Source organism: Salarias fasciatus, chromosome 19 (genome assembly GCF_902148845.1).
Source record: "Salarias fasciatus chromosome 19, fSalaFa1.1, whole genome shotgun sequence".
NCBI lineage: Eukaryota > Metazoa > Chordata > Actinopteri > Blenniiformes > Blenniidae > Salarias > Salarias fasciatus.
Window position 1 is genome coordinate 20,666,479 of NC_043763.1, and position 22,682 is coordinate 20,689,160.

At 41.8% G+C, this 22,682-nt stretch overlaps 1 protein-coding gene across 4 annotated transcripts in view; it reads right to left on the reverse strand.

Annotated features, from left to right (window-relative positions):
- myt1lb (myelin transcription factor 1-like, b) overlaps positions 1-22,682 on the reverse strand; it is a 122,594-nt gene that overhangs the window by 66,892 nt on the left and 33,020 nt on the right. For 3 of the 4 annotated variants that reach the window (XM_030117688.1, XM_030117690.1, XM_030117687.1), the window contains exons 2-4: positions 16,077-16,191; positions 7,431-7,476; positions 5,472-5,505 (exon numbers count right to left, since the gene is read on the reverse strand). In XM_030117688.1, the coding sequence (XP_029973548.1) occupies positions 5,472-5,505; positions 7,431-7,476 (80 nt within the window). In that variant the 5' untranslated portion in view covers positions 16,077-16,191. The remainder of the gene's footprint in view (positions 1-5,471; positions 5,506-7,430; positions 7,477-16,076; positions 16,192-22,682) is intronic. The other variant, XM_030117689.1, reaches the window with a different exon arrangement.

Here is a 22,682-nt window from a genome sequence, read left to right on the forward strand (position 1 = left end):
GTATGACTAGTGTGATTTTTAGTCCTGCCAGTATAAGCAGGTCATTTCATTGCCCTAAACTAATGAATATGCTAGGTATTTTTGCCAAATGCCAAAGCTAACTAAAGCTTTTTCTTTGTAACCTTTATGACAAAATTTGCAAAATTTCTGATGTGTGTGGTTTCGGTTCAGTCGCACGCTGGTTCATTAAAGAGCTGATGGTCATTTCTGTTGTGTGGTGGTCACGTAACACTTCGATCGGAGTGAAAACAATCAGAAAGCGAGAGAAAAGCCAACAGTAACAGCAGCAGAGGACAACTCTGTCTCCTTTATGAAGGCAGAAATCTGAGAAATGAGGGGCTTTCCAAGTTATCCACCGTACTTAACTGTTCTCAGCACTTCAGCTCGGCAGCACACAGTCCCCGGCAATCAAATCTATGCGTTCAAGGTGAAATTGTGCAAATCTGGATTGAGTTTCCTTGAATTTTTTTTTCGTGATTAAAGCAAAAAAAATGGAGTGAAGTGTTTACCTCAGCCAGCCAGCCAGCCAGCCCAAGGCACCCAGACATATCCACCTTGAACATCTTTACATGGTTACAGTTTATGTACATTTTGTACTTGGCATTCTTCACTTTGGCCCGACCAAGACACATCTTCCAGAGATCCATCAAGCCGTGTGATGGATTCAGTCCTATTTCTGGATGTGGTCCTGTCAGAACTGCAATAACACAAAAATATCTGCATAAATCTTGGCCTTTGTTTGAAATCTAGGGAATTCGTCAGTGTGCATTAACGCCATAATTAGCAAAAGCCTGTGCTGTCCTAGTTATGTAAGAAGGCTCTTTTTGTCTTTTGAAATTGGATTACCGCAGGAAGAACCATTTATTCCCAGAAAAAGAGGGAGGGGGTGGGGGGTGTGGGGGGTGAGGGGCAATTTTTATCCTGGCGCCTCCACCATCCAGTCAGCGGCACAAAGCTATCCTTCCCCATTGAGCTCATGCGCAGTGCTTATACACCCCAATAAACATGATTAGCATGGCAGACTGTAAATATGCAAATGACACGGGAGATGTGGAGGGAATGTTTATGCTGTGAGCTCTCCGTCTCGTGCTCCCTCCCTCCCCCCTCCTCCTCCTCCTCCTCCACCCATCGCATGAAAACCGTGATGAGGTTTATTGAGATGGGGGTCTCTGTTAAAGCTACCTTCACTTTTTTCTTTCATAAAGGAAATTCATCCATGTAATTGGAGCTTTCGGAGGGATGTCTTCACCGCTGATGTCTTTGCTGCTTTTTCACTGCGCACAGACGAAGGCGGCTGCAGTGACGCACGGCCACACGCTGAAAGCGTCGCCTCTAAACGGCTCCATGCCGCATTAAATCAAACCTGTGCCTATACCTGGATTTTGTTTAAAGGGATGGTTTGAAAAGAACTCTAAGATCACAAAGTTCTGGGGGGTTTTTTTTTTGTTGTTGTTGATTTTGTTGACTATAGATTGATGTAGGAAAATCAGACATCTCATCCGACGGACTCCGCTCGTATGTTTCTTTTGAGACACGAGATCCGATTAATGCATCCGCACAATGAAGCGCCAGAATGATCTCATTCTCATCAATCTGTTGTCTATACGCGCTTTACCCAATTGTGTGGGAGGCTGGAGCCAAATGGGCGGCGCATCGCCGGAGCCAGACAGCGAGGCAACACACACACACACACACACAGACACACACATTAACACCTATTCAGAGACACCAATTAACCTACAGACAACTGGAATACACAGGAAACATTCACACACGTGAGAAGAACATGCAAACTACACAAACAGGCCCCTGAGAGTGGAATCAAACTGTGGACACATAGCCTCACTTAAAGTAAAATCAAAAAAAAGATTCAATCTTCCTTCATCTCACTTTGCTACTCTATTCTTTTTTAATTAAATGGCTACAATACACTGCTTCTGTATTTTTTCCAAATGAATTCATGATCTTTAGCACCACATTACACTTAATAGATCTATAATAATCACTTGATTTTGATGTATTAATCAGAGTTTTGAAGCTTATTGAACTTCAAATTTGTCACTGGTGCTTCAAAATCATTTTTTTTATTGCTTATTATCCCACACGTTTCGGAATGGAAGTTTTTTTTTTTTTTTTTTTGCAGACATACAGTAGCAGTAATGGTAGAAGTAGGCTCAAAGTCTCCTTCCTACATGAATAACACGCACGGCAGAAGCTCAGTTGTTCATGAACCATATTGATGAGCATCACCTGATTTCCATCAGATCACGCTGAGAGCCAAACCGCTTAACCAACTAATAAAGTAAAAACGAGGCTGCAAAGTTGCCAATAACACACGATGAACTGAAAATTTACCTAATTAACAGAGATTTTCATAATTTTCTTGTTTGTGCACGAAGTCTGCAGCCATTCTGCATCAATTACTCTTCCACTTGCATCTTTGTATGATTCTATTATTATGTTATCAATGCTTTATAAGTGTGATGCCATTTTTTTAACTTACACTGAAATCACCATGAAACTAGGTTTAGGAAACTAAGTAATTTTGTTCTGTTGAGGAAAGAATGAGGACATAATACATAAATTAACGGACAATCTAATAATGTCATTAGTGTCATTTTGAGAAAATGGATATGTGGGACTGAAAATGTCCCAGATGTGAGTCAATGTTGGATCCACTGGATCAAAAACAGAAGTCTCTGACCAATCTCTGTAAATCAACCTAAAATCGGTTTAGTTCTTCACAGTAGAACTTAATATTTTCCTTAAAATCTATGCGTCATTGTTGTCGTGAAAACCTTTCTTCACTTCTGCTCTCAGCACGATCATCTGGAGCCGCAGCGAACAGAATGGAAGAAAGTAGTAGAACCAATACAAATCGAGTGAACTGAAGAAAGTCTCTTCCAGCAGCTTCAAATTTATTTAAAATATCAACTAATGTCAATTAAATTAAGCTGATTCAACAAATCATTTCGGATGTGAAGGTTGTCGTGGAGTCTTGATCAGTTTGTAGCGTGTGTTTTATTCACTCTGATCATTTTCCACTGGAGGTTTGACACGGCCTCGCCACGCGCACGGCGCATAAACACACAAGCGGGTCGTCCCTCAGCTCCCGTCGCTCCCTGCGCCTCGCGAGCAATAGAGCGTGCACCAGCGAAGGCACCAGCACAACCGCAGACGTGTGTGTGTGTGTGTGTGTGTGTGACCCGGTCTGAGCCGCTCTGTTGCTCCATGCAAAGTCAAGCGTGTTCGCCCCGAAGACTATCAGCTCTCCGGGGGGAGAGAGGCCATCGAGCGGCATTATCGACATTATAGACGCCTCGGCCCGGAGATAGGCTTCCCATCGATCCCCTGATTAATTACTATCTGCAGGCAGCAGCAGCACAGTAAGAGAGAGAAGAGAGGGAGACAGGATGGAGGGGGAAGAGGAAAAGCGAGAGAAGGAGGTGAGAATGACACGAAACAGTGGAGGAGAGTGGAGGATTGGGAGATGAGAGAGGGAGAAAGGAGAGAGAGAGAGAACACCTCGTACTATCTATGGATATCAGCTAAAGGCTACACAGTAATCTTCCAGGTGGAATATTATTTATTGATATATAGGTAGGCAAGGACCCTTATCTTAGCTCCAACCACCCCCGAACACACAGCCAAGGACAAAATGAAATTCACATATTACCGAGGTGGAAACAACTCGCAAAGACAAGTAGAGGACACTGAAATACCCAAACAGTTTATACCGAACACTGTAAACATCCGTGAAAAGACTGGAGCTCCTGCAGAACATGCAAGGGAAAGCTAAAGCCCAAATTATTATCCTTATTTCTGCTTCTCTGGGCAACACTGCTTCTCTTAGACTGAGTATCCAGAGTAACACAAGTACAAACCAGATGCTCCAATGAGATGCTAAAGCAACATTAAAGATCTGCACAGAGGCACGGCAAAAACAATTCAATACAAAGCAGAGATTGCCTTCATAATTTCTGGGGGGGTTTTTCCCACAGTTCCTTCTACGGCTACACAATATTGGCTAAACATGTGGGACACGATAAATTTTGAAGTATGACACCTTAACGTCTTTGTGCAATCAGATTTTGTTCTTGCAGAGAGCAGTGCTCTTTCTCTTGCCCCTAATTTCAACCAGCATAAGTATAAAATTTAATCATACTAACATACTGATCAAGGTTACCCAGAACTTTCAGAGTTTGATTTACTGTCCCAAAGATAATAAATGAATTATATACGTTCTGTCAATCATTTCCTGTCAAATTATTTAAAAATAACTTAATCGTTACAACCAGTGAAGCAGCATGGAAAGCTTCCATTGGCTGCTAAACTGTTTAAGATCAGATTCAGTAGTATTGTTTTTTGCCTGCCTGCCTTTCAAAGTTGTCTGGACTGATCACGTTTGGTGAATTGTTCTGATCGTCAGTAGCTGACACGGCCGAAAACCTTCTGACAAGGTAATTTAACAAGCGACCGCTCACCTGTGGACATTTATATTATGGACTCATAAAATGTCTTAATTCATTTCAGATGATGGCCCGGCCCAGTGGTCGCACTATCTGCAAGTTCTCCAAATCTGTGAACATTTCCTACTCTGTGGGTGAGAATTAAAATAAAAAAAAAACTCACTAATGCTCGGTTCTAATTGGACCTTTCAGAGTTAAACACAATCGAGCAGCTGAAACTGAAATCCTTTGTAACGGATTAACATTTTTAATAAATGACGATCGCTCTCGAGCACAAACTAAGAGGAAACTTTTTTTTTTTTCTAGTGACAAAGAAAACCTTCAAATTTGAAATAAAGTTGCATTCTACCTTCCGCCCACTCAACTCACCCAACGAGAACTTCTGGCTGTAGGCGTGAAAAGAGAGAGAGAGAGAGAGAGAGAGAGAGAGAGAGAGGGAGTTGTGCTGCCTGGGTAATAAATTGATAATTGACTATCGCGCTAAATATCATCAAGTACATGAACCAAAAACAGAATTATTTAGTTCCTCTATTTGGATCATTAAAAGTGGAGAAACCCTCTTATTTAATATTTCATATGGGGAGAGACTGGATTACCGATGGAGCTTGGCGCTTTCTGTTCTGCCGTTATCGTCTTTTGCGATGTTTAAGATGTCCAACGGAGGAGAGAACGACTGAGAGGTTCACACTTAGGAAGAGGGGGTAAAGAGAGAGAGAGCGAAATAATCCAAAGTGTCTCTCCGTGGCTGGAGAAAAGGAAGAATGAGGTGGAAAAGGAAGAGAAAGGGTGTGAACACAGCAAGATCGGAAAGTTTGACTTTCTTTACTCTGGAATGAAGTAGAAAATTACGTCTGTGTGTGTGTGTGTGTGTGTGTGTGTGTGTGTGTGTGTGTGTGTGTGTGTGTGTGTTACTCTGGCTGTTTTCCGCTCGCCTGTGCATTCGCGTTAATGTCGGTTTGTGTGTTTAGCAGAGGTGAAGTGCACTTTTTCAATCTCACTGACCTGAAAAGCTCTGTTAATGCTGGATCCACAGGCACTGGGGAAGAGAAAGAGACAGAACGATTATGAGACGAGACTGACCTCAGGACGCTTCATGTACACAACACCAGGGATGCACCGATATCGACACCGGTATCGGGTATCGTAGCGTCTGATCTATGCACTGCGTTAAGCCTACTGGAGGCTGTAAGGCTGCTGGAGGTGTGTGTAGCAACACACAGCCGCCTCGTATCGTTTGCATGCGGAGTAGGAATTAGACTTTATGGTATTTAATAAATACTCGTATCGGTACTCAACATCAGCAAGCAGACGAAGGTTAACACTCGTCCCAATACAACACATTACAAAAATATCAACAATCTTAACGTATGCTTCAAAACATTACAATAAGAAAGGAAAAATTAATTTTATGACAAACAGTGCTTCGCTGTAAATTACACCTTTTATATTTTATGATGATAAAATGTGAGATTATTGTTACAAAACAGAAAATATCAACATCAGATTTATAAAACTTCCCCTTCGATTCGATTCGATTGCTGATTTACATTACACCGATTCTAATACTTGTTTTGGAGGGTTTTTTTGGCGGTGACTTCTTTAATTTCCTAAGTGTTGAACAAATCAAGATTTGATCTGAAAAGAGTTCATTATTACCTTCACGGCATGCAAGTGCCAAGAACTTCTCCAGTCATTACCAACAGAAGCTCATCCAAATTCAAGACAAATGGTAACTATGTGTTTGTTGTACATTTAGTTTTGGTGTGTTTTCCAATCTAATAAACTGGCTGTTGATAACTGTACACGCACTGATTCGCCTTGACGCCTTTTTTATATTCAGACTCTTGGAAAATATTATAACCAACGATTCATTTTAATCTTTAACACAAGGCTAGACGTTATCCTTATAATATGTCCATATTCATGTATTCACAGAAAGCTGAACAGCCTGTCTGATAATAATACATGATTGATTTAGGAGTAATAAGATAGGAAGCATTTATATACATTAAGTATGAAGACTTAACAGCCAATTGCCAAATTTGGCTCAGAAAACCCAAAACACACTAAAATATTCATTTTTAAAGTCTGTGTGCTCCCATTGTTAATATTTCTAGCTGTGTGCATGTATGTGTGGTTTTATTACAAAAACCATCAGCAGTTGTCTCACTTATTCGAACTTCAATTTATATGAATTTTTTTTTTTTCTTCGCATGAGATGAAAATCTACAAAACTCTACCCAGTCTGAAAAAGTCTGATTTCGTCGTTCGGCCGCTGAGCGAGCTTCAGAGCAGCTCGTGTCAAAAGGTGCAGGATATGATTCCAGACAAAGCTTTAAAGGTGACTTCAGTCCGCAGCTCGTCGCTGCCCAGAATCACAGAACTTATGGACCTCAATCAAACGTGAGCAATGTGATCATCGCCTGCATTATTCAGCTCGCAGGCTGTTTGATCAACCCGGCGTCGGACAGTGGTCATCACGTCTCTCGTTGTTTGGGCAAAGACGTCGGGAACTCTCAGATCAAATATATATCAAGGCGCTCCTTTGATGGACACCTTGTGTTAGATGTGACAGGACGGAGCTGACAGGCTAATTAACAAGTTTCACTGTTAGGCTCACGTTCCGTGTGACCGAGCAGGGGAAGACTCGCGCTGCTGGGGGTTTTATTCATGTTTTAGTACGAGAAGTCAAGGTGAGGGACGAGCCTTTTCCAACAAAGCTCCTGAAATGTGAATTTTAGAATTCCTGTGAGATACATACGATGCAGGATGGAGGGGTGACTGGAGTGTGACAGTCCGGGATTTGTGCGGTGGTGTGTGTACGCCGCACGTGGGGTTTTTCTGTGTGTGAGTGTGTGTGTGTGTGTGTGTGTGTGTGTGTGTGTGTGTGTTAACAGGAATGAAGGTCACCCTGAATGGCGGCGCCCGGCCGTGCGTGCACGTGTGTGAGCGTGCGGATACCTTTGGATCGTGTGCGATGGCGCTTATCGTCTGCATCCACCTCCATCTGCAGGGAAACACAAACAAGCTGTTAACCACACAACGCTCGGCGCCGCAAAAATTAACTTTAATTTGGATCCATGTCCTTTCGGGTTCAGAGTAGGTTGTTTTATCCCCCCTCACCCCCGACGTCCCACTCATGAAACATTTGGATTCACACCTGGTGAATGCAGACGGCGCACACACAACATTAAAGTAACAAAAGCCCTTACCTCTGGTTTGAGTTATATATTACATAAACATGTTATTCCTACGACTATATATGTGCTATCGTGATGAATGAAAACAGTGAAAGCTTTTATCACCGAACTCCGTGTTCTGGATGGGAGTCCTGCATAGGAACCATCCATCCACCCCGTCCTCCTCCCAACAAGGATGTTTCTTCCTTTTTTTGCTTCGCCACATCAATTTGGTCTTTTCTTACAGTTTCTTAAGCGTGCGTTAGTTTTGCAGCTGTCTACATCTAAAGTCTAATCCTACACCAGAGACGCTGAAGGTGGAGGTCTGTTTTTCAGTATATTGAATTCTCTCCGTGGGAAGGAATAAAGTTAGTCTGAAACTTAAAATTGAACATGTTTTGACCAAAAGAATCATTCTTCCCACTTTACCACAACGAAATGTGTCGGCTGCTGCAAAATATCAAGTTGATGCAACTCAAAAAGTTGTGTACGATGTTTAATGTATGACCACTCATAACAGCAGTTTAAAACAGAAAACTGTTAAAATACTTTTTTTGTGGTTTTGACTTGTGTTAGTTGTGTTCTCTCTCTCTCTCTCTCTTTTTTTTTTTAACCTTTTCTGGAGATTTTACCGATTATGGTTATTTTTAGCCATTTGACTGTTTTCATTTTAGCTGTTTCAGACATTCCCTCTGTTTTTTTTTTTTTCTCTTGAAGTCATCTGAATCAGTTTGAGTAGCATGTAATCAAACTTCTCTTCCTAAACCTGAACCTTCAGTTCCTGTGCCTGAACTTAATCCAACAGTGACAGAAACAGTTTCTGCGGGAAGACGTGATTAACATCTGGCAGGACTCTGGAGCGGCTCTCGTATCTTCACTGAAAGAGGCCGGAAGATAAGACAGTTACAGATTCATCAAAGCTGACATTTGGCAAGTTTATTTTTCCTTCCAAACTTTATTATGTGGCAGAAAACGATGCCGCTGGTTGCTTTTTCTTTTAGAAAAAATTAGCTGTTTGAGCTGTGTTTGTACGCCGCCTTGTCTTTAAATTGTGACAGGCCGGTTTTCTACACACATTCCTTATGTTTGAAACCCCTACAATCAGAAAGGAGACTTGAATGATAATATAGATACCAATGACAGCCCCACGCCACATTCTAAACATTTGCATTTGTTTGTGATTTCCGTCTGGAGCTGTCCAGGACCTGAAGCGCCCATTCATAAAGGCGCGACCGCCCATTCAGTAAATTTGCAGAAGATGTCTTCCTCTGCGGTACTCAGACCTTTCAAGCTTTTCACATGCCAGAGCGAGCATTATCCTGTCTTTTACCTCCCTTTCATGTATGTCAGACTGCCAGCGCACGTCCCTCCAGAGGCAGGTTTATCCCCTCAACAACACATCATAAATTGCTGAAGCGTGTGAACACCTCTGAACGTTTCCCTGTTATTTCCAGATGTCCCTAAATATTCATCCTCGCCGGGGTTTGCGCCGTGATGAAGGGGGGTGGCCACGGCCCTGTTTGGATGTCTCTTTTTATTAAACATGATTTATTAACACCATACTTACTTTACTGTGGAGCCCCTCAGCCTTAATGGTGTGTTTCTTTATGAAAGCCCATAAATGTTTCAACAGGAGAAAAATAAAATGATGAAAAGCGAGGATACCTTGTAAATCTTATTAGCGCAGCAAGGCGGGACCGACTCGGAGGATTTTGGGGAGGCTGACGGTATTGTCTGGGTGTGTGCGCGAGACAGAAAATACTACATCTGTATAGAAATAACATGGAAGGTAACTGTGGTTCGTGGCAACGGAAAAGACATAATTCCTCTGGAAAGAAACGGGGAATACAAGAAGTTACCAGTCTCCTCGCTCCGCTTTCAGGCACTCATGCAGAAAGAGACTGGGTGTGTGTGCGCGTGTATGTGTGTGTTCTAGAAGAACTCATGTGAGCAGAGTGGAGTTAGCCCCCTTTCTCTGAGAACGGACTCAACATTGTTGGGTTTTTTTTTTTTTGTTTGTTTTTTATCAAAGCGTCCCTGTAACAATCTTTACAAGGATCCCCTCAACATGTGGAATCCACTTCAAAGTGGAACAGAAGTCGTGTTGCATATGTTCGAGTTTCTCAGCGCGCCGTGGCTCTTTCATGTCTAAACAATGGGGAGCAGGCATTATAGCGACGCCTTTGTTCCGCGATGCAGCAGCTGACTGCGCCCTCGGAAGCGGGAGCCCGTTTCTGTCCTGCGAGGAGCCGTCGACACCGAAGCACCACCTACAGCTCATCACCACACAAAGGCTCATGGGATAATTTCATAGCGGCAGGAACCTTTAAACAAAGTTAGGACAGAGACTGATCGATCCCAACGGGAAACAATCTTTGCATGGACAGTGGAAATGACAGGGTCCTGGCCCTGTACCTTGCTAACAAAGACATTAGAGATTTTTTGGCTCATTTTCATGATATAATTCACTCCAGATATTAAAATAACAGCAATATTGATGGCAGCCTGATTTTATTGCGCACAGTTGTTTCAAATTGGTGAACTCCGTCTACCAGCATCCCTAATCACGTTACTGATCTGCTGGTGTTAAGCTAATTTAATCAGCTAGACGCTCCGTCGTCTGTTTTTTTAAGCCTCGTTTGCATTTTCTGCAGGGTCAAAAATATTTAGGTGCTAAAATGGTGTAAGTATTGTATTTTCTTTTTTTTTTTTAATTTGAAACAGTCCTTCAGGTTCAATATTTTAATTGTCTTGCATGTCTTTTTTTTTTTTTTAGATCTGATTGTCAAAGAAGATAAGAAAAGACCCAGCGCTGTACCCGAGTAACGCCCTTCTTGGTATTTACAGAAACTCACTAATATCTCCGATTAAAGTCTGATATTTTTTTTGCTGATTTCGCTACATTTGAGCCACGTTTCGGCGCCGAGACGCACAGATCAGCCGTCAGTCGCACTGTGAGAGCCGATGTAGCTCGGCCTCTTCCTCCACTCGCTGCTGTTCAACATATGCAGCTGGAGACGTGGAGCGTACGGAGCCGCCGCAGCAAAAACATCTGCATTAAACTCAGAAATGCAAGAAGTTGTCGGTTTATTTGACAATGGCGTGGTTGAGAAGCATTAATAGATGGCTGAGAAAGCGAAGACGTTGGATTGTAATTAATGTGGAAAGCAAGAAAATAAACGCCAACTTGAATACAAGAAATCACATTTCTGTGCCATTTATTCCATATATACTATATAAACACGGCTGTGCGTCTCTGAGGGTTGTGGTCGTACTGGAGGCCGAGCGACGCTACAACAACAGCAGCGCAGCGCCGCCGCCCCTCCTCTCGGTTCCTCATGAGGGCTGCACCCAGGAAGCAGCGCACGCCTCTGAAACTCGCCATATGTTGCCGAGCCCTTCATGTTCTGCCTGTGTTTTTTTTTTTTTTTTCGTTGTTTTTTTTCCTTCTCTCTCTCTCAGCAGCCCCTGGGAAAATGTCACGGCTGTAATGAAGGTTAGCCTGCTTATTGAGGATTAGGAGGAGGCCCACTCCTTCTCTGTCTGTGTCTCAATTAGACCCCAGATCAATGGCATTATATGCCCACATGAATAATCACAGCATCGCGTTGATCCCGGCTTCCCAAAGTTTAGGTTGCCTCGTTAGGCGAGCATGCAGTGATGAAAGCCTGGGAGGAGAAGACGCTGCACATTGTCATGACAAATGCAGCAGATGTAACCACGAACTGAAATATACATTAATGAATCTGTTTTTCAGGGAAACGGAAGGCAAAAAAATGTTTTGTTTTGGTTTTTTTTAAAGCAAAAGATTAGTACTTTTTATATTGATATATCTTTAACGTCATTATTTTATTCTGAATTTTAACATTTGAAAGGGGAACTTTTTCAATCCACACCTAAAAAAACAGAGAAGTCACAATTTTAAAGGTGATTTAAAGGTTCGGCTCACTCAAGATGAAATTGTGATGTATAATGAGACCCCGGAACTGAAATGTGTTCGATACTCCCTGATTAGATGAACTCTTTCTGTTTTAATCCTGAGAAGAAACATTCACCTAAATGTTCAGGTAACGTTTCTAATAATAATTTCAAGCCAGAAATCAAGTTTGTAAAACTCAAAATTGTTAATAAAACAAAGTTTAACTTGAAACGCAGACGTCATCACTTTGTTTATCACAGCTGTTATCTGAAGTTATAAAAATGTTCATGCAAACCATTTAAAGCCAAACTCAACATTTAAGCCATTAAATTTGGTTCAGGTCTGCATGGTGGAGCAGTGGTTAGCTCTTTCGCCACACAATGAGGAGTTCTCGGTTCAAATGCCGAATTTGGTTCAACCTACCTTTCTAATCACCTGGTTGGTTGATCATTTGAAGTTAACGTTTTTGGATTCGGTTACTTTTCCTTGATGAAAACCCAAACATTGCTGAGCTGATCAGGTCCAAACAAGTAATATCAGGCTGACTTTGTAAAATGCAGATCTGCTTTATTGTCAATTTAAGGGCGGACGACAACGGAACTACGTGATCTGTCAGATATAACATAATATCTCTGACAATACACACACTGAAGTGATAACTACACATTCCACTTATACAATTTCCATGAATTGTGACAAAAAGGCGACTCACATTTCCAGCGATTGCTTCGCCGCACGGCTGCGACACCGGGAGTGCTCGCGCACTCACAAGGTACTTAACTTGTGTCGCAGTAATTCACAGATTCATTTCACACATGACCTCCGCTCGGGTTCATTTGATACGTTCGACAGCAAACCGAGCACGAACCGGGAGGTAATTACACAAAAACCCTGTTGCGCTTCACATTCTGATTCACCCCCGCGCCGCCTTGAAAATCCATGTGACACAAGTTGTTTACATATTTCCAAATTTGCATCCATGAATTTAAATCTTGTTCTATGCATTTAACACAGAGCCAGGAAACATGAGCGCACGCCTGAGCTTACATAACATCGGTTTTGCTGTCAGACCCTGTTTAAAGCGATCTTGTTTCGACCGCTGGCTTTAATCTGCTCGGCTGATTATCTTGTATCGGGGCTGTAAGGTGTGAAGTTTGCATGTTCCCTCCATGTGTGACCGTTCCCAGGGTATTCCAGTTTCCTCCCACAGTCCAGAAACAAGCATCTGGGTGTTGGTGGCTCTGACTTGCTTGTAGATGTATTGTGTTTGCTCTGATATAAACTGGTGTGATATGTGATAGACAGATAGACAGATAGACAGATAGATAGATAGATAGATAGATAGACAGATGGGTCTCCATAACTCCATAATAACTGAGCACCAAGCCTCTAACCCTTCCCCTTTCTGTTTGTCACTATTTTTCCGAAGTCTTTATATTATTTTCTATGCCCGCCCAGCTGCAGGCTTCTAATCAGTGCCTTGTGGCTTCTTTATAAATAAGGACAATTAATAATTCTTCTATTCTGTGATATTCTGTATAGGTTGCATCCCCTCTTTAGAAACGGTAATGAAATGTCTGCATGACGTGAAGGCTGCGTCCCAGTTTAAAAAGAAAACAGCATGGAAGGATATACTCCTCAGAAAATGTGACACAGAACTTTCTATTCAGAGCACATTAAAGTAACAGCGGCTCACCAAGTGCCACCTGTGTTTGTATTGATCACAGCGCTGGCATCAATATGAAAATGAAATGTAAATTCTCCTCTTTGGGAAATTAGAAGAGACTCTTTCTGTTATTAGTGAGTCTCGGCGGTTGTTCGGGACAGGGGAATGTCGTTAGACGCAGACAAATTGCATTAAAAAACAAGGTTTTCCTTTGTTTTGGGATGTTTGATAGAGGAGAATCGGGGCATTACTGAGAATGAAATATGATAAGAAGTGCAGTGATTATAGTAATATGCACTGAGACACTGCAAGTGTGTGTGTGCGTGTGTGTGTGTGTGTGTGTGTGTGTGCGCGCGCGTGTGCGTGTTTATCGTCTTGCTGGTTGGTGGTGGTGGGTGGAGGATGGGGGGTGCTCAGACATCTGTCACAACAATTCACATCGTTATCAGTTTCCCTTTGTTTTCACCTTGAAGTTTTGGGAGAATGCGTTTCAGGCATATGGCGCCCAACCCCACCCTCTGCCACACACACACACACACACACACACACACACACACACCCCACACACACAGGATCACTTTCTCACATTGGTATTCTGTGCGGTGCGGCAGTGGGGAGCCACCAAAACTGCGCTGGCATTATCGAATTTCGCTGCAAATAGGTATTTACGCCATGCATCATCTAGTGACAGTAAACATGTGTGCCAAACCGATGCTAAGTGCATCTGAATTAGTGTGAAGGGCTGCCGAGATAGCATCTGAGTGGGCGCTGAGCGAGGGAGAGCGAGGAGGAGAGCGGGAGTGATAGAGACGGACAGACACGGAGGCACACTCTGGATCTGGGGAGCGATTTTCCTAACTGGTATGGAGAAAGGCTGCGGCGGGTGACAGCCGCTGTACGGGACTCCCAGCGACCCGAGTGAGGAGAGCTGTGATCTGAATACAATACCAGCATTTATCAGCCGCTCCCGCCGCTGACAGAGAGCCCTCACTGTAAAAGTCCCGAAACACAGATGTAAAAGGATTTCGTTACAATTCATCAAATCGCGATTCTTTTCTTGCTGAGATAGAAAAAAAAAAAAAAAAAAAAAAAAAAAAATTGGAAAACCGAATACGAGTAGAGAGAAGGAAGGAAATGGAATTGCTGTTAGAAATCCATTGAATGTGGTGTCTTCATGGTTGAACTTTGGTTTTTACAACCATGAAATTCTCAAAAAGTCTCAATGCTTGATCAGGAAACATCTTGAAATACAAAGTATTACCATCCTGCCAAAAATGCTTACAAATGATTAAAAAAAAGCTGGATAGTAAAGGTGTAAAAAGACCGGGTGAGCATTCGTTTCTGGTCAGATTTTCTTGAGGAAATTGTAGCACGGAGGTGTCAAACACATTTTAGTTCACGGGTCACAAGCCAGAATAACCTTTAAATTACAACTTCATGGTTTTGTTTTGTTGTGGTGCAGAATAGGCATGATGAAAATGTGTCTGCAGTCATTCTTAAGCTTTTCATCCCTACAGTCCCCACAGGTGGCTTAAAGATGTCCTACAGATCTCCTCTTCAACCTCTGATTTGCTAAAAAGTCACAAAGCGGCCAAATGTGTGCAGACACGCCTTCTCGTTATTGAACAGCAGCAGTTTTTCTATTGGTAGATGTACTCTGAACTGCCGTTACTGAGTACAATTTAAAGAACGTGCAGCATCTGACTGACCAGTTTCAGCTCCATGATCTGATGTCTTGGAGGCAGAATGTCTGTCCTCAGTTAAAGCCATTAGACCGCGATCAGTTTCACGCATTTGTGAAACGGCAAAAATTCTGAAGCTGTCCACAAAATTACCTCTAAAACTTGTGTTTAAAACTGATTTCACTAAAATCAACTGACAGCTGAAATCACCACAAAACTGTGAACTCAATGAATAAAGCAAACTGCACAAGACAGCTCTAGACCCAAGATGCCTTCCTGAACAGGATCACCTGTCGTCTACCTTTGTTCCTTCTCTGAGCGCTTGAAGCCACTTTAACCAGTCTCATCAACATCCCTGAAGCCAATCCAGCTTCCTGCTTGGACTTCCAGAAACCATTCACTCTCTGCATCAACACAGGAAAGCCACCGGCAGATTTAGGACGCGAGAACTCTCCTTAATCCCACAATTTCTACTCCAGAGAAATTAAAGGATGACAGAAATTAAATCAGTGTGGATAAACTGAGTGAAAATCACACTTTCGACATTAAAAGTTACCTGAATTAGAAAATTTGCTCAGTATATTTCCGTTAAAGATTGTCCAAACACACAGTGAACGCACGTTTATATACAAATGTTTTCAAAAGAAGTGTTGTGACGCTACATGAATGTGTGTTAAGACTGTCATCGACTTAATAAAATAAGTTTAGAAGAAACAAAAGAAAACTTAAGTTATCGACAATAGTGACTGGCGTCTGAAGGGTTAAACTGGAAAAAAAAAGTATGAATGAAGATCTGAGGCTGCATTAATGTATTTATTCTTCAGTACCTGAGGACCTTGAAGTCCTTTTTTGTGTTTATCGGTCATTCTGTTTAACTGATGACGTGTTCTCCTTTTCAGAAAACTCTCAATAACACCACTAAAACTTCTGAACATAGCCTACCAATGAGTGCGTCTATGTATTAAGGTAATAGAAATATCTTCTATACACATTTATTATGCCGGGATTTAAAGGATTTTTTGATATCTTGTTTAACACTGACTTCCTGCAGCATTAAATGTGCTAATGGACTGGTAGACATAGTGCCGACGTACGATGCAGATCAGCTTCAGAACCAGAGAGAAGTGGCTGGAAGGCCTTTGAGCAGACCGTGATCTCTACCTGAAGTGTTTTGGGCTTGGTTCAGCTCTTTGGTCCACTCCTCCGCTTTCCACCGTGACCTACTGACGTTCAGCTGGAGAGGAACAGCTCACCACGTCTCCTCCAAACTCATTTTCTACACAGAGGGAGAAAGGGAAGGAGCAAGGAGAGAGGGGAGAACATGCATCATTAAAATCATTTCCAGAACAATCACATTCACACGCGCACGGCCACAACGCGATCTGAAATTTCCTCCTCTCTCCTCTGACTCGGGGCTCATGAATAGTCATATAGCATCAGCTATGCGGCGCACACCAAAGCGAACACTGATTTCCGCCGTAACGACGGGCGCTTGGCGTGTGCGATAGGCTAGGCAACATGGGGTAATTAGCTAGATCTATCATCTGCTGCAGGAAGTGGGGACAAATATAGCTAATGATCCGTGCCTGCCTCCATGATTTCTCTCCTCGGCTCTCCATCCTTCGCTGAGCTGGAGGGAGCGGAGGAGAGGGGAGGGCGGTGGGAGCGGGGAGAGGAAAGGGGCCGACGTCCTGCTCTGTCACAAAAAAAAAAAAAAGAGAGAGAAGGAAAAAGGGATCCAGGAGAGGATAAATAGAGAGGAGACGGAGGTGTGAGTGAACATGTGCGCTCAAACGCTGACACGCTGCCTGTCGCCGTTTCTTCCCATCCGCCGCTGCTAATTGAGAGAATGTATGGAGGAGAACAGATGAGGTGTCGATGGTGTATAGGGACCATCACAAAGAGTGAAGGCCCCCATAGGGAGCCCACCAGACGGCCCGTAACACACACACACACACACACACACACACACACACACACACGGAACAGTCATTGCCTACCTATCTCAAAGCAGCTTAAATCAAAACAGTAGCTGGTCCCGCAGGACAAACACCACCACAGGCGTACAGTCGGTCCTGCGTGTGCCTGTTGTGTGTTATGTAAAGGGAGCCGTAGTGCTTACGTGCATAAGCGGACTTTACTTTGAACCAGCAGGAGGTCTTTCCCAACCCTTCATCACACAAACATACACAACTCTACTTTTTTTTTTTTTTGCATCCTGCCTTTGTAGTGAAGGCAATAACCACAGAAACAGTGCGAGTGGGCCGTGAGCGGATACGGCAAACAACTTTGAAAATGGCTAATAACGGGGAACCCTAATGTGAAACAATGGGGCACTCAAACTGTATTTTTGTTTTATGACTACGGCCCTGCTGTCTTTGCTTTGATGAGAATTGCGTCGAAGGCCTAGCTTCTTGATTACAGCCACCGGAGCACCCCCTGAAGCATTCTCATTCAAAATATATTGCAATAAAATTAAATCAAAGTGCGTTTGGTCATGAGTAGCTGCTGTGTGGTGTATAGAAAACAAACTAACTTACAATACGGAAATGGAGCCCATGTTGCTGTTGTTATTGCTCCCACTGGTAGAAGCAAAATGGTGCCCTCTAGTGGTCGTAATAATTAGAAAATGAACAATGTAGAAAATTACAATCATGTGGAGCTAGAGCAGGGGTGTCAAATATAAGGCTTACGGGCCAAAACAGGCTCACAAGAGACTCCAATCTATTCTGCTAAATTGTGAAATTTTCTAATTAAACTATAAATGTGCATATTGCAACAGCTTTAGGTTTTTCTTGGATATTTCACTGCATTTCGAACCAGAAGGTGTAACCAAAATTGGCTTTATGTTGAGACTGTAGTCATTTTCCGTTGTGTTTGTGTGTCTTTGTTAAAAATATAGGCATTTTCACTATGCATAGTTTGCGCTACAGCAAAGAGAAACAGGTGACAGTTTAAATTTAAAGGTTATTATGGCACTACTTTATAGGTCTGGCCCACCCAAGATGAAATTGGGCTGAACTAAAGTACAGTATATCTGACCACTAACAAGGCAAGGTCTAGATAAGATCAGATGCATCTTTTTTTAATAAAACCTGTCAACATTTCAATTTACAGCAAAATAACTTTAAAAGATGACCATACAAGTAAAATCATTACTTATATTGTCAAAAAAAGTATTTAAAACCTTTCGGTTTAAGTTTTATGAGTGAAGAAATAACATTTATTTGTCAATATTTTGTCTTTCTCTACACACAAACATGATCATGCTATACCCACATTACAAACATTCATGTAATTCTGTAGCTACACAGTATATCTGTATTTTAAATTTTGTTTTCTTGAAAAGCATCAGCTCAACAAAACACATTGATTATATGCAGCTGTATAATTTGTTGTTTCATTTTGAGAGACCGTTGCATGGTTTGATTTTGAAACATTCCACACTTGCATCCCACTTCTAATTATTCCTGATACCTGTAATAACAACGCCATTGAAAGCTGCTCATAGATGCACTCAAAGACATTAAGTATTAAAAGCAGGTAAGATTTTGAAGCAGCATCTTCTCTCCTCTAAACCACGGAACAAAAAGAAAACCTCCTAGACAATACCTGTATGTACAATGTAACATGGAACACACTTTTCTTCCAGAAACACGCTTGTGTTTTGCAGAATACAATCGATGCCAGCTTTTTTCGCAGATTACTGGGCTGTCCTGAAATTCTGAGACACTTCAGTGAGCGGGTTCTGGTGGACTCTGGACGTAATTTCACTTGCTTCTGCTCCATAAAGTACAAGCATCCCCTGAACACGCATAAAAATGCACAGACGCTCATCCCTGGCCCCTTGGTCTTTATAATCAGAGTGTAAGTGATGGGTCTGTCCTCTGATGAAGGTCTTCATGTGGAGGCTGATGACAAATCACAGCTCTCTGACTCTTCATCAGGACACAGCCCACATTCCCATCATACAAGTGTGTGCGAGTTCGAGAAAAAAAAGTGGGGGGAGGTGAGAAAAACAAGAAAAAGTGAGAGAAAGACAAAAGGAAAAAGCACAAAAGGCAGGAGTGCAGTAAGACAAAAGAAAAGAAAAGATTCCACAGCATGAAGTGAAACGCGGCTGGTATGGGTTTTGTATGTTTACGGTATTCCAGTCATGCAGCGTCAAGTCTGCACATTTCAGCACCAAGGACAGCGACACACAGCACAGAGGCAATGGAGGAGGTGGCCTTCACACACACACACACACACACACACACACACACACACACACACACACACACACACACACACACACACACACACACACACACACATTACAATCATAAAATATATGTTTTTCCAACAGTTCCTCATAAATTTGTTTGACTTTTCTGCAGATTGAACTTGCCCCTTTTTTTTGTTGTAAATTTCTATCAAATCTAAAGTTTTAGGTTAAAACTCTTTTCCTCAGATGTAAGACTTTGAAATGATCAAGTCAAACTTTAAGAAAGTAGAAAAACATGAATTAAAGCTTGTGGGGTTTTTTAAAGCTCTTTATAGTTTTGTCTTTTGGATATTTGCTGTAAATCCATCATTAGAGTTTTATCCTTCGCTTCGTTCAGGCCTATCGGGGATGCATACAGTTGGAAAAATGTAAACTTTTTTCGTGTTTTGGACAAATTTGACACTACTTGGCACAACTGTTAACCCCTTAACGTCTGTTCTATCACGGCTTACAGAATGTGAAGTGCATGTTGAACCAAAACTACGAGACAATTCATGATAAGCACAAAAATCAAAAACTACCAGAAGCGAGACTAAGCTGGAAGCCAAACATAGGATCAATGAAGAAAAGTCAGCTATTGATCAACAATTGTATCTTGGAAATGGGGTCATAAACTATGCATTTCACAACTTTAAGGCTTAAAGCGATAATAGAAATAGTTTGGTGTGTCAGTCTGCAAAACAACATGATGAACAACACTGTCATCATGAGTACTCTGATGGATTTAAATCCTTTTCAAGAAATGCAAACCAAGCAAAAAATGCCCTCTAAGGTTTATTTAGTCACAAAGTAATTTTAACTATGACTCGAGTATTTTAATGTTTTTGGTCTTCACACTTGTACTGTAGGTCTTTTCAAGACAAAGAGTCACTTTAAAAGACAAACTTCAGATTCTGTTTAATAACGATTTTAAAGATGATATCGAAACAACTAATTAGTACAGACACACGTGTGTTCTTCAGCTTTGTTTGCAAAAGAAATGAGTTAGATGGTTGCCAAAAAGATCCTACATTTATCTGTGCGGTGCACACACGCACGTGTGTGTGTGTGTGTGTGTGTGTGTGTGTGTGTGTGTGTGTGTGTGTGTGTGTGTGTGTGTGTGTGTGTGTGTGTATGTGAGTGTGCATGCGTGCAAGATTTTCCTCAGTCTATTCCACAGAGAAGCAATACAGGACTGTGCCTAGCCTTTACTAGGACCCTATATCTATCAAAGCCAGGGTACACACTGCAAACAGCCCAAGAAAATACACACACACACACACACATACACACAAATAGTGATGAAACCCTATTGTATGGATATGTACACTGCAGTGAAGAAGGCAGGCTGAGATGTACAAATACACACGAACAGTCAGAAAGGCACACAAACAGGACAGTAAAAGGAATCAAACCCATCACATAAAGAAATACACATACGGCATATGAGGACAAGGGGCCACACACACAAATAAGCACATGTTACGAGAGGGAAACATGCTTTATTCATGTGTATGCACACACATACACACTCGCATGCACACACACGCACACACAGAGCAATCTCCTTCTTCCAGGCTCTGAGAGTGACTGGGGCTGCCTGACCTACATTCTAGCAGATATGTATACAGGCAGAGAGGAGATGAAATCTCTGGCTCTCTGTTGCTCTCTCCCTCTCCCTCTCTGTTCTTTTCAGAGCCTGTTCATCGCCTCTCGGAGACGCACAGAGGAGGTGAGGAAGCAGCTCTGATTCCTCCAGCATGAATGTCCTCATGCAGCACATGAAACGGGAGAAGCCGGAGTGTGGCTGTGTGTGTGTGTGTGTGTGTGTGTGTGTGTGTGTGTGTGTGTTTGATGCTTCCAGACTGACGTGACATTCGGGGTCACAACACAGTAAACTCAGTAAACACACCGTATTAGTCATTATCCAGGTTGGTAGCCTATGTTTACTGTTACAGCTTTCAGTATTAATTACCAGTGACAGTATCTTTCAAAACCACTGGTGAATTGTTGGGGAAAAAGTTAGCAGTGTTTCATTTTGAGACAGTCGTGATATAGATATTTTCTTCATGAAGGACGATTACATGAGAACTATCTGAAACAAATCCTTGGGAAACAGGCAAGTGCTTTGTGCTGGATTACAAAACCAAGGGTCAACTCCTCTACTGTTTCAAAGCTCTTTGTTTTTCACTTACTCATTCACTCACCATAAAAACACATCGGTAGACAACCTGCTCCTTCATATAAATAGATTAAGGTTCTTTACAAATTTCATCACTGTTTATACAGATTTTCTTTCTTTTAATTTTTTTGTAAATTTAATTAAAGACAAAAATGTAAAAAACAAAAAACAAAAAAAAACTGACGTGCACAAAATTGACCTTACAGGATCTTAATAGTTCTGATTTATGTGAAAGTGAATAATCCAATACAACAGCATGCCATATATATAAAACATATTTAGAACAACTGGTCTTGCTTAAATTATACTTTTTAAACGGGTAGATTTAATGAATGAAATGAAAGCAATGCATTGATAAAAAAACCGACTGAGGATCTGTTTTGTGATTTTTTTTCCCCCCTTCTCATTGAGAACTTCCTAAGTAACAACAGCACAAAAAAGAGTAGTAAAGAAGAAATTGTTTCTTTTCTGAAGCAGGTAAGATTTTCGATCAAACATTTGTCTTTGATTCTATCATACTGCAGCTCAGTATTGTATACTGTACTGTGTCAAGACAGACATCAATAGCAAACTTATTTCAAACTTAAAAACACCCCTTTGAACCCCAACATCTCCTAATACGCTGCTCTTCATTTGTCCAACACTACAGATCTGCTGCTGTTTTAGGGGTGGGGGGGGTTATTTTAGGGGCGCAGGCCACTCGGAGTGTCAACACGGGAGCCTTGTCAGAGCACCGACAGCATGAAGGTTAGTAATTCAAAAGATTCAACCTATAAAAAAGAAAGAGCTGATCCGCTACATCCCTAAACTAAACCAGCAAAACCCTGTAAATCCCGGTGAGGCATTACACTGACCGCACTGTCAAAACAGTGATACAGCAGGAAGCCAGAGGAGAAATCCCATGACCCTGCATCCGCACCACTTTAATAATACAGGATTTCTGTTTGGGCCAACAAATCCTTTCCCAGGTAGAGAGACAGACGGACGCAGAGAGGAAGCGGTTCGGTTTCACCAGTATTTTGTGGTGGCATTTTTGGCTTCATTGTCTCTTAACAGGGATTCAGAAGTGAAAATGATGCCCTACGATTTTTTTTTTCAAACATCTTTTTTTCTCTTTTTCAAAAAATAAATTATCAGTATTGAAAGATGAACTGACATATGTTCTCAGATTGAATTCATCGTGTTACAGATAAACAGTATTTAACCTTGACATCCCGCTGACAGACATTAAACGCAGTTGTTTTTTTCCACTTTAATGTTTCAAATAAAGAAATCTACTTCAGCCTGGGCTAAGTCAATCAAACCATGTATGTGTTTATGAAACACTTGATTCATCCCA